Source organism: Lontra canadensis, unplaced genomic scaffold (assembly GCF_010015895.1).
Source record: "Lontra canadensis isolate GAN:19392208 unplaced genomic scaffold, GSC_riverotter_1.0 scaffold98, whole genome shotgun sequence".
NCBI classification, from domain to species: domain Eukaryota; kingdom Metazoa; phylum Chordata; class Mammalia; order Carnivora; family Mustelidae; genus Lontra; species Lontra canadensis.
In genome coordinates, this window is record NW_022631092.1 from 1,048,065 (window position 1) to 1,063,792 (window position 15,728).

Sequence of the window (15,728 nt, forward strand, 5' to 3'; positions counted from 1 at the left end):
CAACATTTTCTAGGTATGCCTCCTGAGGCAAGGGAAACAAAAATGAAAATAAACTATTGGGACTACATCAAAATTAAAAGTTAGCACAGCATAGAAAACAGTCAGCAAAACCAAAAGACAACCTGCTAATGGGAGAAGACATTTGCGAGTGACATATCCGATCAAAGATTGGTATCCAAAATACATAAAGGACCAATACAACTCAACACACATTAAAAAAAAAGAAGAAACAAATAATCCAATTAAAATATGGGCAGAAGACATGGACAGATGTTCCTCCAGAGAAGACATCCCAATGGCCAACAGACACATGAAAAGATGTTCATCATCATTCATCATCAAGGAAATCCAAATCAAAACCACAACGAGACAGCATCTCATACCTGTCAGAATGGCTCAAGTCAAAAGCACAAGAAATAACAAGTCTTGGCAAGCATGTGGAGGAAAAAAAAGAAAAAACCCTTGTGTACTATTGATGGGAAAGCAACCAGGGCATCCACTGTAGAAAACAGTAAGGTGTTTCCTCAAAAAATTTAAAGAATTACTACAGGCTCTGGACCCTACTAATGGTTGTGAATCACCCCCAAGGCTCTTCCTTGGGACCCAACCAAGAAGATGGCCTCCTCACTCTTGAAAAACATATTCCACTGTGGGCTTTCATATCCAGAACCACTCTGCCCCAAATCATTCTTATCCTCCCACTAGACAACTTTATCAGAGGATCAGCGACTGTTGAGTTAGAATAGGCTTCGAGGGCACATAATGGGGCCCATTCATTACACAAGTGGGCCAATGAGGCCAAGATAGCAAAGGATTTGCCATGTTCACGGATGATAGAGGCAGAGTCGAAACTGGATCCAAAGCCAGAACATGAAAGCATCAGTTAAGGATTCTATATTTAAAAAAAAAAAAAAAAAAGAAGCAAAAGAAGTGCTTCATGTTACTTTTTAAATGAAACACCACTTGGTTATCCTCGGAGAGCTTGTAGACAAATAAAGGAGTCAGAAAGTTGTCCAAAGGCAGGCCTGCTGACCTTCAAGCCCTAAGATGGGGCAGGTCACACGCTGAAGATGCTAACCTGTCTCTAAGATCGTACAGGAGCTCGTCCTTTTTTATGTGATTTCCATAAAGAAGGCTCAAGTGTCCCCCGGAAGCTGCCCCATGAACTCCTCAGTCATCTTATGCCACTTTTCATGCTTTAAAACCCCTTCTCAAATGATTTTCTCACTCCTACACAAGAATAACGTACACTCTTGCTTAATATTAAGATACCTCGTGAGATGCGGAAGGCATGTATTGTTCTTTGAATGGGGGTCAGCGGTGTAAGGATCATATATATTCCCAGAACATTCAGAAGCATACCCAGCCGAGGGAGTCTGATTCTTGCTGCATTATTTGTTCCTTTTGTGGCTTCTTCGAAAAGCAGAAGGAGCAGAAATGAAATTGACATTTCAGCAGCATTCTGGGTCCTAGAACCATTGATGTGACTGGGTCAGTGGCCACACTGGCTCACAGGTGTCTCCTTCCCTCATCACGCTGTTTAAGCTGGATCTGTCATCATTTTTGACCTCAAAGCTCAGGGCTGGGCTGAGACTTCCCCAGCAGTCATATTACCATATTATCTTGCTCCCAGTGGCTATCTGGGTCTGGAATTAAGAACCATCCACAGGGAAATCAGCCTGAATGCCACAAGTCTGAAAATTAAATACTACCATCACCAGGGGCTGTCCTGGGAAGGAGGTTGGCTGGGCTCATGCCTGCCTCCTCCACTCCCGACTTGGCTTGGCTTTTGTCTTCTATTTTGTGTTCCTGGTAAATCCCATTATATCTGTATTACCGTAGGCCACCTCAGCACTTTCTTGGGAATTAGGTGGTATGGATAGGCAGAGAAGTAAATACAGACCTTTGCTGTCAGGGGATCCGGGTTAAGTTCATTTTCACTTTTGTGATCTGGCAAAAGATCACCAGGTATTTTCTTAGTGCCTGGTCAGAGAGACAGGAAAAAGCTGGAAGGGGAAACCCCAAGCGGCTGCCAATGGTGATGGTTGAGCAAGGAGGAGGGAGCTCGGTGTACATGTTTCTCATTGTACTTTATTTTCTTAATTGCCTTAATGGGCATGTGGTGTACTACAAAATGAAGTGAAATTGTTTTCCTTATTTGCTGTAATTTACAGAGAGTGGGTTTGATCATATAATCCAGAGACTTCGCAATCCCATTGATCTTGGGGTGGAGAGAAGGGATTCTTTTCAAGCATTCATTTTGAAGGATGTGTTCACCAATGAATTCAAAGCCTATAAAAGGAAAAACCCATGTTTCTTCACCACCGGGTTTCACAATAGCCATTAGATGACCACACCATCATCAAAGCCGTGTGAAATGTGGAGGGGGGGGGGTGCTGGAGCTCCAAGAGCTGCACTTGGCCGAGGAAACTGATTCTCACACCCCATGCACACGGGCTGAAGGTGATGCCCCGAACCTCGGAAAGTCCAGGCTTGGTTCAGGCTCGCGTGGTTCTCTTCTGGTCCCAGAAGACGGGGAGGGGGTCCTGATTCTGTGTTGCCTGGCATCGACTGTGAGTTCCCAGCAGAGGCCTGGTGTCCCGGTCTGGGCTGTGTGTCACGTGACCAGCCGCACACAGAGGCTGACTTGGAGAGTGGGGTCTGGGCATCCCAGGGAGAGGAGGACGCCGGCACCTCCCGGCAGAGGAAAGGCCAAAGGCCACAGGCAGGGGTGCCTCCCCAGCAGAGGAGAGTGGGAGTCGGCTGGGTAGCTGGGGGCCAGGCTGGAGAAAGCCACGAGGCTATGGGGCCAGGGCCGCTCTCCTAGATGCCACCCGGGTCCCAGCGCGGAAGACCCGCCGCGGATCAGATCCTGCCTCGCGCCCGCCCTCCTCCCGCCCCGCCGCCGGGGGGCGCCCGCGCGCGTCCCGCTATAAAGTGTCGCGGACCGGCGTCCCGCGCGCCAGTGATTGGGTTTCAGAGGCTGGAGCTGCGGTGGCTGCGCGGCCCGGGGCGCCATGGGCGAGCTCCCGTTCTTCAGGGCGCACACAGCCTTGCACCCGGACCACCTGTGGATCTGGGAGAGGTCCGTGTACGTGGACGAGAACCAGCGCACCTGGCTGCCCATTACCATCGAGGTACGGCGGCCCCGGGGGCGGGCCGGGCGGGCGGCGTGGGCGTCCGCGGCCGCCACGTGCGGGGACCTGCCGCGGACTTCGGGGGGTCGGGCCGCCGCTGGGCCTCGCGGGAGCGCGCTTCACCCGGGACGCGGTGGTGGGGTACCAGCCCGGTTAAGAGCAAGATGAAGTTAGCCCCAGGAGGACGTGTAGGTCCTAGACCAGCAACCCGCAGAGTTACCGGTAGTGACCGTGTCCCTGTTTCACAGGTGGGAGGACGGTCACAGCCCGCAGACCTGCCCAGAGTCGTCCTGCTGGCGGGGCATAGGCTCGGGGTGCCGGGCTCTTCACCCCATGTTTGCTGGCGTTGAATTTCCTTTCTAAGTATCCGTCTATGTCCTTTTAAACATCGACTTTAATATATACTTTATAAAGTCAGGTATCTGAAGAGAATTATGTGAGTATCGTTTTAAAAATCTCGGATTGGCGAATATCTTCTAAACGTGACACCAGAACCCCAAAGTAGTGCGTTTCACTTAAACATAAATTATGCAGGAAACAACCCCCTAGGGGCTGTGGGGCCGGATTCGCCCCCATGTAATTTAAAGAACCTGTGTTCTTCATATGTAAAGGTTACCTTAAATCAATAAGAAAAAAAGGTGAACAAGGAGACCGAAAGTGGTGGAAAGATACAGAAAACCATGTAGGAAGGCGGCAAGAATGGCGGTTTCGACTTACATCTCCCAGGACGATCTGAATTCTTTCTTAACAATTCCACTGTATTTCATAGATGGAAAATTTAAAAAATAATTTCCACTCCGGAAAAAACATTTATTGAACCAGCATGAGGGCCTAGTCTATATGTCTAGCACGATACTAGGCTGTGAGAGTTTGCAGTGAATGTGATAAAATCCTATTACTGGTGAGCTGATACTTGGGGCAGGGCGGGGCCGGGGGGGGGGGGGGGGGAGATAAAATAATTGAGGCTGCTGGTAAGTTGTGCAGAATGAGAGGCAGTAATGAGTGGGCTGGGGTCTGTAGGCCAGACCCCTCAAGAGTATTAATTTGGACTTACGTGTCATGCTTTTGCCCATCACTTTGTTTGAAACCGTTATGAATCTCCCTTTTAGATGGGCATGCTTCCTGCGTGTCTCATAGAGTTGGATTTTGCTGAAATGTGTCCCTCTAACATATATTCGTGCAAGAGACCTGTCTCCGAGAAGGGTGTGAGCCCTGCGTAGATGTAGGGGAGAATGTTCCAGGCAGAGGACCGCAGATGCAAGAGATTACTGGGGACGAGGTGTGTCCCCAAAAGGCGAGGAGACCTTTGTGGCTTTGTGGTGGAGGGCGAAGGACAGACTCTCCGGAAGATGAGGGAGACAGGAGCCCACGTTAGTGGGGCTGTGGACCTGGTAAAGATTTCAGTCCTGCTGACGGCCGTGAGAAGCCCCTGGAGGGTGTCAGGCGGGGGAGTGATGGGATTTTTAGATGTACACCCTTTGCTGCTGTGCCGAGAGCTGATGCGGGGCACGTGACCAGGAAAGTGGCCAGTTAGCTTGTTGCAGGAGAGGAGCGGTGGTAGTGATGGGGAAAAGTAGTCTCTCACCTGATCGTGTTCCAGTGGGGCTCTTCGGGGGTGCCTGGCTGGCTCCGTCAGTGGAGCATGCGACTCTTGATCTTGGGGTTATGGGTTCAAGCCCCACGTTGGGTATAGAGATTACTTTAAAAAAAGTTAAATAAATCAATAAACCTTGGGGTTGTGAGTTCAAGCCCCACATGGGTTATAGAGAGTACTTGAAAAAAAAGTTAAATAAGTAAATTAATTAAAATAAAAGGGGCTATAGGACAGAATAAAGAAAAATCAAAACCCCAGAGCAGCTGACGTCAGCACGAAACCACAGCTGAGGAAGCGTAAGAACAAGCTTGAAGCCCGTCAGGAAGCAGCGGGCCTAGTGTGGCCCTGTCTGGGTGTCTAGACACCTGTGAGTGCCCGTCATCCTGCCCCGCCAGCATCCCTGAGAGGGCCGTGCAAGGCTTAAGGGAGGACGCGTTGCTGGGGTGGCTGATCCCCAGCATTTCAGATGTTGGGCAGGCTGGGGGAGGGCGGGAAGGACTCGGGGGCTTTGTATGCTGCGGATCCTGAGCCCTAAAGGCGTGCCCTGGTCTTCCCTTCCCTGCAGACGGAGAGTAGCCTCCAGGTCCTCATGCGTCAGGAGAACGTGTCCCTGGGGGAGGCCGTGTGCCCCAGCCTGCTGGCCCCATGCCCTCTGCCTTCCATGTGGCAGCTCTACCCGGGAAGAAGATACCGAGGCTCAGACTCGAGTTTCTGGCGCATAGTGTACCACATCGAGGCAAGTGTGTCCTTCTCCTGGGAGCTGTTGGTCCTCCTGGGTGGCCTTGCCCCGCCGCCCCCAGGTCTGGCCGCTGAGCTTCATCCATTTCCCTATCTCTGCACCAAAGCAAAACAAGGGAAGGAGTTTGCACTGCAGGTTCTTAACGGACTGCATTGGAGAGGTCAGAAGGGACAGCCTGGGCCCCTCTGAGTCTAACGGAACCTCCCTTGGCCCAGGGTGGGGGGCCTCTCTGCTGGGCAGGAGCCAGGGATGGAAGGACAGGAGACTTCCTCCAGTCCCGGCCTCTTACCCCCTCTCTCGTGCAGTTCAGTGGCAAGGAGGACATGCTCCTGGAGCAGCTGCCAGACCCAGAGGGTGAGTGACCAGGTGAGTACATTTGGGGCCCAGTACCTGTCTGTCCAGAGTACCAGGGCAGGAAGAAGGAACGCCCTTCTCCCATGAAGTCAGTGTTGACTTCAGCCCAGATGGCACTCCCTTCTGAGGGTCTCAGGGGCTGGGGATCCAGGCCCTCCCTTTAGCACCTTGGCAGCTAATAATCTGGAGGGGAGCCCCCTTCCTGGTAGGGGCGCACATCTGTACAGTGCAGCCTATGGGCACTGCCACTCAATCAGCACCTCAACTGAGCTAGAAATGATTTTGTTTTCCTGGATTACAAAAATGAGCTTCCAGGAAGCATGGTGACTCGTGCAGGTCACAAAGCAGGCTCCAGACCCCGGTGACCCCAGACTCACTCTGTTTCTAATCTGCCCTGGCTCCAATGCAAGGCCCAGCTGGGGGGTGGAGGGGGCGCCGCCACAGTAATCCCTTCCAACCGCCCCCCAGACTCGACCCAGCAGCTCTGCTTCTGCCCATCCTCCAGCCCCACCCCATGCCTCTGCCCCATCCTTCCCTTTGCCTTTGACTGTCTTCTCTTGTCCTTCTCTTGGCCTCTGGGCCCAGGTGGCACAGCTTCTGTCTCCTCCTGTCCCCGGAGTCCGAGTGCTGCTGGCCTTCGTGGGGACGTTCATGCTTGCGATCACCTGCGTTTCCCGGGCCTGCGTGTTCTGTGCTGCCACTCCCCAGTCCAGGAGGGAGCAAGGGGCCAAGGACAGCCCTCCCCAGGGGCTGTAGGGCCTGCCTGCGGCCCGCTCGCCCTCCCCCAGCAGACTGGTACCAGAGAGGAGGCAGGCTGGTATGGCTGCGTCCAGCTGCCCCAGTGCTAGCTGCTGTCCGGTTGTCTCTGTCCCCTGGTGGTGTTCGGCCTCTGTCTCCGTTCTGCTGCCCAGTAACTAGTGTCCTGCACTGTGGCCCGTGCCTGCTTCTCACTCTGTTCCCTCAGCTCCGTGTGCCTCTGGCTGGAAGGGAATGGGACCCATGCACTTGAGCCGGGGCCAGGCCTTGGCACCCCCGAACCAGCTGTGGCACGTGGCACATGTCTGCACTTGACCGTATCCCGCTGCCCAGGTAGGCTGTGATACAGTTCACAGGAAGGCCCGAGAGGAGCCCCCGCTCCACAGCCCACAGCTGGCGACCCAGCGGGAGGCCAAGCGAGCACGGCAGGCGCCCCCGGGTGGCCCCTACGAAGAGGGACACATGTTGGAGGGGCCCCTTCTTTTGAACAGTGCCCATACACCTTGGTATTATGAAGTTGTATGTGATGTGAACACTGTGATTGATTGATTAAATGTAAAACAGTTCATCTGCCTCTGTGCTTGAACTAGTTTCTGTCCGTGACCCGGATTCCAGTGGGGAGAAGCAGGAACAGGCAGTCCGTCACCAAATCAGAAATGTGGAAAGGGAAAGAATAGTGTATTTTACTTGGGTCAGAAGGCTGGAAATCTCTATCCCCTCTCCTTCCCTCCCTCCCTCCTTCCTTTTCTTCCCTCTTTTTTTTTTCCTTGCATGTGATCCAAATACTCAGAACACCAGTGTTCTTGGAGTTGCGATTTGAGAACCGTTGGAGTCCATGACCTCAAAGTCTTTGTCAGCAACTCCTCGTGTTCCAGGTCCCTCTGTGTGGTCCTCCTCCCTGCAGTGGCACTCACCAGGCACTGTCTTTAACATGCCTCGTTCCAGTGCCCACAGGAGTCCCTCTCCCCACCTGCAACTGTCCCCAGCTATCGAAACCTCAGCCAGAGCCCCTTCCCTGCCCTTTCCTGACCTGCAGTCACAGCCCAGCCCACCCTGCACTCTGTCCCCCCGACTTCCTTCCCAAGATGAGCTTCCCCTCCCTGCGCCTGAGAGAGTCAGCAGGGCCTCGGGTACTACCAGGGGGTGGCTTCCAGGAGACGGGATCCATCCTGTGTGGCACGCTGGTCCTCGCTACTTGTGTGTGACCGCAGTCCGTGGCTTACTCATCACAGAGAGACATGGGGGGAATGATATGCTTATTGCTAAGTATCTAGTAAGAGAATTCTCTAAGAAAAGTAGAGCTTCTCCTATTTTGTATTTCCTGCCCGGACAGAGACATGGGGCCCCACATGTGACAGGGTCTGTGTCTCTTCTCATTTTAACCCCATTGCCTTGCACAGGGCTTGCCAGTGTAAGAGACCCTTCTCAGTAGGGCATCAGGACTTCAGAACCGGAGAAATGTCAGAAATCTGCCATTTGCCTTATATTAGGAACTGGCCCAGGAAGAGGAAGATTTCTTGTTTTGGGCGGTGTCCCAGCCCCCACATTCATATGTTGATGCCCTAACCTCCAGGCTCCAGGTGGGGCCTTTGGGAAGTGGTTTGGGTTAGCTGGGGTCTTGAGGGTGGGACCCTGTGATGGGATTAGTGCCCTGATAAGAGGAGGATGGAGAGCGCACTCTCCACGGCATGCCTCCAGGCAAGGCCAAGTGACCACTCGGAGAAGACGGCAGTGGCAGTCTAGAGGCCAGGAAGAAGCTCCTGACCAGACGCCTGGTGTGCTGGCACCTTGATGTTGGACGTCCCAGCCTCCAGAACCTTCAGAAATAAATGTTGTTTAAGCCACTGAGTGTCTGGTATTTTGTTCCCGCAGCCCAAGCAGACAGACTGTTCGTGTTGCAAACGCTTGCCTGGGAAGGGTATGCCCAGCACCGAGAACTCTGCTGTGTGTTCCAGGGACGGCAGTGGCCAGAGCCCAGGTCTTGCTCTCACACAGCTCCCGTTCTGGAAGAAGCCCAGAGAGCAGCTTGGGGTGTGCACCGTCCTGCAGAGGAGACAGAACAGGGTCATCTGCGGGTGAGTTAGGTTGGATGGGGAAGAAATTCCCGTCTCTCGAGGTGGCCTCAAGATTGGACCTCGAAAACGAGAGCGAGCTAGATTCTTAAAGCAGGGAAGAGAGTCCCAGGGAGAGGAAGGGGCAGGCACAGTGAATGTTTAATTTGCTGTGGAAATTAGAAATGGCAAAAAGATTTCTGCCCATTGAAAGAAAGGCCGTTTTATACGAGTAAGTGGCCCCAGTGAATTAGCTCTAAATACGACGCGGAATCTCCGTGTTCCACAGCAAGAGAGGGGGCTGTGGTGGCAACAGCTGGGGGGACGGTGATGCTGGCACTCAGGCGGGGAGGAGACTTGGGCAAAGGGGAAGTAGCAGAGTTCAAGTTTAGCTGTGGTGGTGAGTTCCAGAGGCCTGGGATTCCTTCAGCTGGAGGATGGGCTGTTGATCACAGAGTCCAGAACACAGGTCGGACAGAAACAATAAATGTAGGAGGCATTAAAAAAATACACATGATCATTAAAGCCAGGGCCCGACTGAGGTCACTTAGGCAGAGGTGGGGGTGTCTTTGGAAGCAAGAAAAGAACGTGTTTTAAGAAGGGGACAGCGGAAACTATGGAAAGAACCTAGATGTCCATCAACAGATGAATGGATAAGAAGTGGTGTATATACAGTAGAATACTATGCAGCCATCAAAAGAAATGAAATCTTGACATTTGCGATGACGTGGATGGAACTAGAGGGTGTTACGCTTAGTGGAATAAGTCAATCAGAGAAAGACAATTACATAATCTCACTGATACGAAGAATTTGAGAGGCAGCATGGAGGGTTTGGGGGGTAGGAAAAGAATAAATGAAACGATGGGATTGGGAGGGAGACAAACCATGAGAGACTCTTAATCTCACAAAACTGAGGGTTGCCGGGGGAGGGGGGTAGGGAGAGGGTGGTTGGGTTATGGACTTTGGGGAAGGTATGTGCTATGGTGAGTGCTGTGAAGCGTGTAAACCTGGCAATTCACAGACCTGTACCCCTGGGGCTAATAATACATTATATGTTTATAAAAAAAAATAAAAAATTTTAAAAAGGGGACAGAAGAACACATACTGTTAGGACTGAGTAAAGAGGAGTGACCGAGCTTGGGATCTGGTCACCTGGACATAGTGATGTCGTCAGGGAAAGTTCCAATGCCAAGACAGGTAGGTGCCGAGAGAAGGGGAGGGAAGGAGGGATGACCTCACTCTGAGCTTCCTTGTGGGGCTCAGAGAAGCCTGGCTTTCCAGGTGGGTTGAGTTGGGGGTAATGAGCCTGGCTGGGTATGTGCCCAGAAGGGGGCACACCGGTGAGGTAGAACAGGGGTGGGGAGGGGGTACAGTCAGAGGAACAACATTCCTGAAGCTAAGATGAACCCAGGGTGCAAACATACGTCTGTTGGGACGGAGCCGCCCCTGTGGTTTTCAACAATGTGACCGTCCTGCTGCTTCCCCCTCTTACAGAATGCAATCCGTTGACTTCCACTTGTTTGCTTGTTTTGCTGAAGTATTTTAAATATTGGAGGATTTCACCCACAAGCATCTTCTTACATACTTTACACACGAGACTTTGCTCCTGAGAGCCACCACGCCATTATCACACCTGCCAAAATTAACTAGTTCCTTCGTACCCTCCCATACCCAAGCGGTTTTCAGATGTCCTCACCGATCTCCAGGGTCTTCCCACAGTTGTTTAAATCAATGTACAGAGAGCGCGTGGTTGACGTGTCTCAGGTCTCTTAAAATCTGTGCAGGTAAGACCTTCTGGACTTGGTTCATGGCCTCCCAGAATATCCTTTCCATGCTTCTCCTCCTCCTGTTTCCTGTAAACCCGCAGTTAAACTGAGAGACTTGGTGAGACTCGGTTTTCATTCCTTGGGCACGAATCCTCTGTAGGTGGGACCGTGTGTACTGCTCCCGGCATTGGATCGGGAAGCACGCATGTAGGTCACCCCACTCTGAGTGGTGGTGAGGATGATCTTGTCACCCTCCCATCCATCCTGGAGTCCCCCCCCCCTCCGCCCAACCTGTCCTTTCTGCACCATCTCCTCTTTGTCTCCCTCCTTTTGTCATCTTTAACAGGATATTGCCTAAAGGGCTGTACCTGTACCCACGTGTCCCTAAAATGCCTATTTTTGTTTCCTGTATGTCAGTTGTATAGTCTGCTACATTACTAAATTATCTCATTATTTGTAGTAGTTTTAATTTTCGTCTTTGGGTATTCCAGCTGGATAACGATAATACCTGCAAAGGGAGGTATTGTTACCTGTTCCTTTCTAATTATTGGTTGGAACCCCTTTCTCTTGTAGAATATTGCAGTGCTCTGGTAAGTAGTGGGAGTGCTGGGTGTTCTTTTGTTTTCTTAATTTTATCAGGAGAGCTCTAGAGTTTCCCCAGTGAGCATGATCCTGGCTTTGGAGCTGAAATATTTGTATTTTATCATGTTAAGTATCTTTCAGTTTCTTTTTCTGAATTTTAACTTGAATGGGTATTGGGTTTTGTTACATGCCTTTTTCATATCTAAGGAGGTGATCATGTGATGCTTTCCATGAACTCTAATAATACCATATTAATATTAGGTTATTGACTCTTGCATTCCTGGAATAAACCCCATGTGGTCATGATGTATAAGGTGTGATGGTGGATCTCTTTGCTGACATTTTATTTAACATTTTTGCATTGTAGTAGTGGAAGTGATCTGGAGTTTTTTCTCCTCCCTCCCCAGTTTTTGTTAAGTTTTGGCATCAAAGTTATGCTCACTTTATAAAAATAATTCGGAGACTTTACTTGTGTTATATCCTGTAATAGTGTAAGTTACATTAGAATTTTTTTTAAGCTTGGTAGAATTCCTTTATGAACCCATTCAAGCCTGGTCCCTCTTTAGAAAGAGCACTTGTACAATTTTCTGTTTCTGTGAAAGTTGGTCTGTTTAAGTTTTCTCTCTCTATTGGGGTCAATTTAAGTTAAATCAGTTTTCCTAGGAAGGCATAAATTTCCTCTAGGTTTTACATTTTATTTTCAGAGTTATTCAAAATAGTCTCATGGCTTTTCATATTCTCTCTGGGTGATTATTGCCCTTTGTCATTTCTTATTTCGTCTTTTTTGTGTGTTTTATCCCACTTCATAAGATTAAGCTTGTCTATTTTAAAGATTTTATTTATTTATTTGAGAAAGAGAGAGAGAGCACGAGATGGGGGAGGGTCCGATGCGAAACTCGATCCTGGGACTCTGGGACCTGAACCAAAGGCAGATACTTAACCGACTGAGCCACCCAGGTGCCCCAGGTTCATCTATTTTATTTCCCAAAGAACCAACTTTTTGATTCATTTATTCTATTTTTTTTTGTTTGTTTTGTTTTCTATCTCATTGATGTCTGGTTTGGTTTTTTTTTTTTTTTCATTCTCCATTTCTGAACTTTTTTGTTTTCCTTTTCCCTTTTTCTAGCTATTTTTAAATTTATTTTATTTTCAGCATAACAGTATTCATTGTTTTTGCACCACACCCAATGCTCCATGCAATCCGTGCCCTCTCTAATACCCACCACCTGGTTCCCCCAACCTCCTACCCCCGCCCCTTCAAAACCCTCAGATTGTTTTTCAGAGTCCAAAGTCTCTCATGGTTCCCCTCCCCTTCCAATTTCCCTCAACTCCCTTCTCCTCTCCATCTCCCCTTGTCCTCCATGCTATTTGTTATGCTCCACAAATAAGTGAAACCATATAATAGTTGACTCTCTCTGCTTGACTTATTTCACTCAGCATAATCTCTTCCAGTCCCGTCCATGTTGCTATAAAAGTTGGGTATTCATCCTTTCTGATGGAGGCATCATACTCCATAGTGTATTTGGACCACATCTTCCTTATCCATTCGTCCGTTGAAGGGCATCTTGGTTCTTTCCATAGTTTGGCGACTGTGGCCATTGCTGCTATAAACATTGGGGTACAGATGGCCCTTCTTTTCAGTACATCTGTATCTTTGGGGTAAATACCCAGTAGTGCAATTGCAGGGTCATAGGGAAGCTCTATTTTTAACTTCTTAAGGAATCTCCACACTGTTCTCCAAAGTGGCTGCACCAACTTGCATTCCCACCAACAGTGCGAGAGGGTTCCCCTTTCTCCACATCCCCTCCAACACATGTTGTTTCCTGTCTTGCTAATTTTGGCCATTCTAACTGGTGTAAGGTGGTATTTAAATGTGGTTTTAATTTGAATCTCCCTGATGGCTAGTGATGATGAACATTTTTTCATGTGTCTGATAGCCATTTGTATGTCTTCATTGGAGAAGTGTCTGTTCATATCTTCTGCCCATTTTTTGATATGATTATCTGTTTTGTGTGTGTTGAGTTTGAGGAGTTCTTTATAGATCCTGGATATCAACCTTTTGTCTGTACTGTCATTTGCAAATATCTTCTCCCATTCCATGGGCTGCCTCTTTGTTTTCTTAACTGTTTCCTTTGCTGTGCAGAAGCTTTTGATTTTGATGAAGTCCCAAAAGTTTATTTTCACTTTTGTTTCCTTTGCCTTTGGAGACATATCTTGAAAGAAGTTTCTGTGGCTGATATCAAAGAGCTATTTTAATTGGGTATTTATTTCCTGTTTAAAATTTCTACGTAGATATATAGCAATTTTATTTAAATTAATTGATATACCATACAATTCACATATTTCAGGTGTGCAATTCACTTGTTTTTTGCATATTCACAGGCTTGTACCACCATCACCATGATTAAATTTAGAACGTTTTCATTACCTCAACAAGATACCCCACAACAACTAGCAGTTCCTCCATAATGCCCCCAAACTTCTTCACACCAGGCAATCACTAATTTCCTTTCTACCTGGTTCTTAAATAGAAATGGGATCCTACACTATGTGGGCTTCTGTGACTGGACTCCTTGGCATAGTGTTTTCAAAGTTCATACGTGTTCTAGCATGTATCAGTAGCTCATTCCATTTTATGACTGAAGAATACTCTACCGTATGAATATTCCACACTTAATAAGTTCATGGACATTTGGTTATTTCCACTTTTTCCTTGTTATAAATAATGCTGCTATGAACATTCATGTGTAAGTTTTTGGGTGGATGTGTGTTTTTATTTCTTTTGGTCATATACCTGGGAGCGGAATTGCTAGGTCACATGGTAACTGGTTTTTGACTTTTTGAGGAGTTGCCAGATTGTTTTCCAAAATGACGGCACATTCCCACCAGAGTTCCAATTTTTCTACATTCTTGTCAGTGCTTTTTGTTTTGTGGTTCTTGGATTCTGCCATCTAGTCGGTGTAAAATGGCATCTCATTGTGGTGTTGCTATTTCCCTGATGGCTAATGTCAAATTGTCAAATGATGGCTAGTTGTCAAAAATCAATACATTTTCATGTGCTTTTTGGTCATTTGTGTATCTTCTTTAGAGAAATGCCTGTTAAGATCAACTGTTTATTTTTTTACTGAGGCATAATTGACGTATAACATTATATTTCAGGTGTATGACATAATAATTAAATATTTGTGTATGTTGCCAGATGTCATCAATAAGTCTGGTTACCATCCATCACCATACGTAGTTAGGAAATTTCTTTCTTATGATGAAAACCTCTAAGGTTACTTTATTAGCAACTTTCAAATATGCAATATTAACTATAGCTACCATGCTATACATTTTTGTTACTGAGTTATAAGAATTCTTTATATATTTGGATCAACTTATCAAATGTAATTTACAGATATTTTGTCCTAATCTGTATGTTGTCTTCTTTTGTTTGATGGTATCCTTGAAACATAAAACTTTCTTAATGTTGATGAATTCTAATTCATTTTTTCTTTTATCACCTGTGTTTTTAATATTATATCTAAGAAAGCTGTGCCTAACCCACAGTCATGAATGTTTGCTCTACATTTTCTTCTAAGAGTTTTATGGTTTAAACTCTTTTTTTTTTTTTAAGATTTTATTTATTTATTTACTTGACAGAGAGGACACAGCAGGCAGAGTAGGAGAGGGAAAAGCAGGCTCCCCCTGAGCAGGGAGCCTGACGCAGGACTTGAACCCAGGGCCCTGGAATCCCAGCCCAAGCCAAAGGCAGACACTTAACCGTCTGAGCCACCCAGCTGTCCCTATGGTTTAAACTCTTGCATTAAAGTCTGTGGTCAGTTTGAGTTAATTCTTATGTATGGTACAAGGTAGGGATCCATGTGTAAAGCTAGTTGCCTCAGTGTCATTTGTTAGGAAGACTATTTTCCCCCCAATTGAATTGTCTTGGCATTCTGGTCAAAAATCAATTGACTGTAAAACTAAGGGTTAATTTTTGGATTCTCAGTTCTCTTTCGTTGTTAGTGTCCTTCTGTCAATACTGCACTCTCCTGATTACTGTATCTTTATGATAAATTTTGAAATTATAAGTGTGAGTCCTCCTCCAATCTTGTTCTTTTCCCAGATTGTTTTCATTATTCTGGGCCCCTTGAATTTCCATATGAATTTCAAGATCAGCTTGTCAGTTTCTGCAGTGAAGTCAGGGAGATTTGATAAGTGATTGTGTTGAATCTGTAGGTCAATAGGTGGAGAATTCCTATCTGTAATCTGCTCAGGCTTTGGTGACCAAAAACCATAGATCAGATGTTTTGTTTCCATGGTTACCTTTATACTGCTATCTTAGGGTAGTATCCTTACTCCTTTTAAAAATGCTGTTGGTTTGTGCTCACTTTGGCAGCACATATACTAAAATTGGAGCAATACAGAGATTAGCATGACCCCTAAGCAAGGATCACACACAAATTTCTGAAGCAGTCCAGATTTAAAAAAAAAAAAATGCTATCAGTGGTAACATTATCCAAAGAACTTTCTATAATGATGAACATGTTCTTTATTTGTGTTCTCCAGTATGCTCGCTGCTAGCTTCATATGAAATGAAATGTGAATTGTGGCCACTATAATTGAGAAACTGAATTAAAAATTTTATTTAATGTTAATTAATGTACATTTAAATAGCCATATATAGCTGGTGGCTACCATGTTGGACGGTGTAGGTCTTTTTTAAATTCCTTACTATAAACAATATTGAAATTAGTAAATTCTTC

General features: G+C 47.3%; 1 protein-coding gene and 1 non-coding gene across 2 annotated transcripts; both read left to right on the forward strand.

The window, feature by feature from the left end:
* The first annotated feature begins 2,988 nt into the window (after positions 1-2,988).
* On the forward strand, positions 2,989-6,580 carry TCL1A (T cell leukemia/lymphoma 1A). The gene is made up of 4 exons (XM_032837403.1): positions 2,989-3,137; positions 5,297-5,467; positions 5,776-5,824; positions 6,444-6,580. The coding sequence occupies exons 1-4, from the start codon at positions 3,018-3,020 to the stop codon at positions 6,578-6,580; spliced, it is 477 nt and encodes a 158-aa protein (XP_032693294.1). The 5' UTR covers positions 2,989-3,017.
* Positions 6,581-15,345: 8,765 nt separating this feature from the next.
* LOC116855117 lies at positions 15,346-15,449 on the forward strand. Its single transcript, XR_004380289.1, has one exon. It is a non-coding gene; the product is annotated as a U6 spliceosomal RNA (small nuclear RNA).
* Positions 15,450-15,728: the final 279 nt, after the last annotated feature.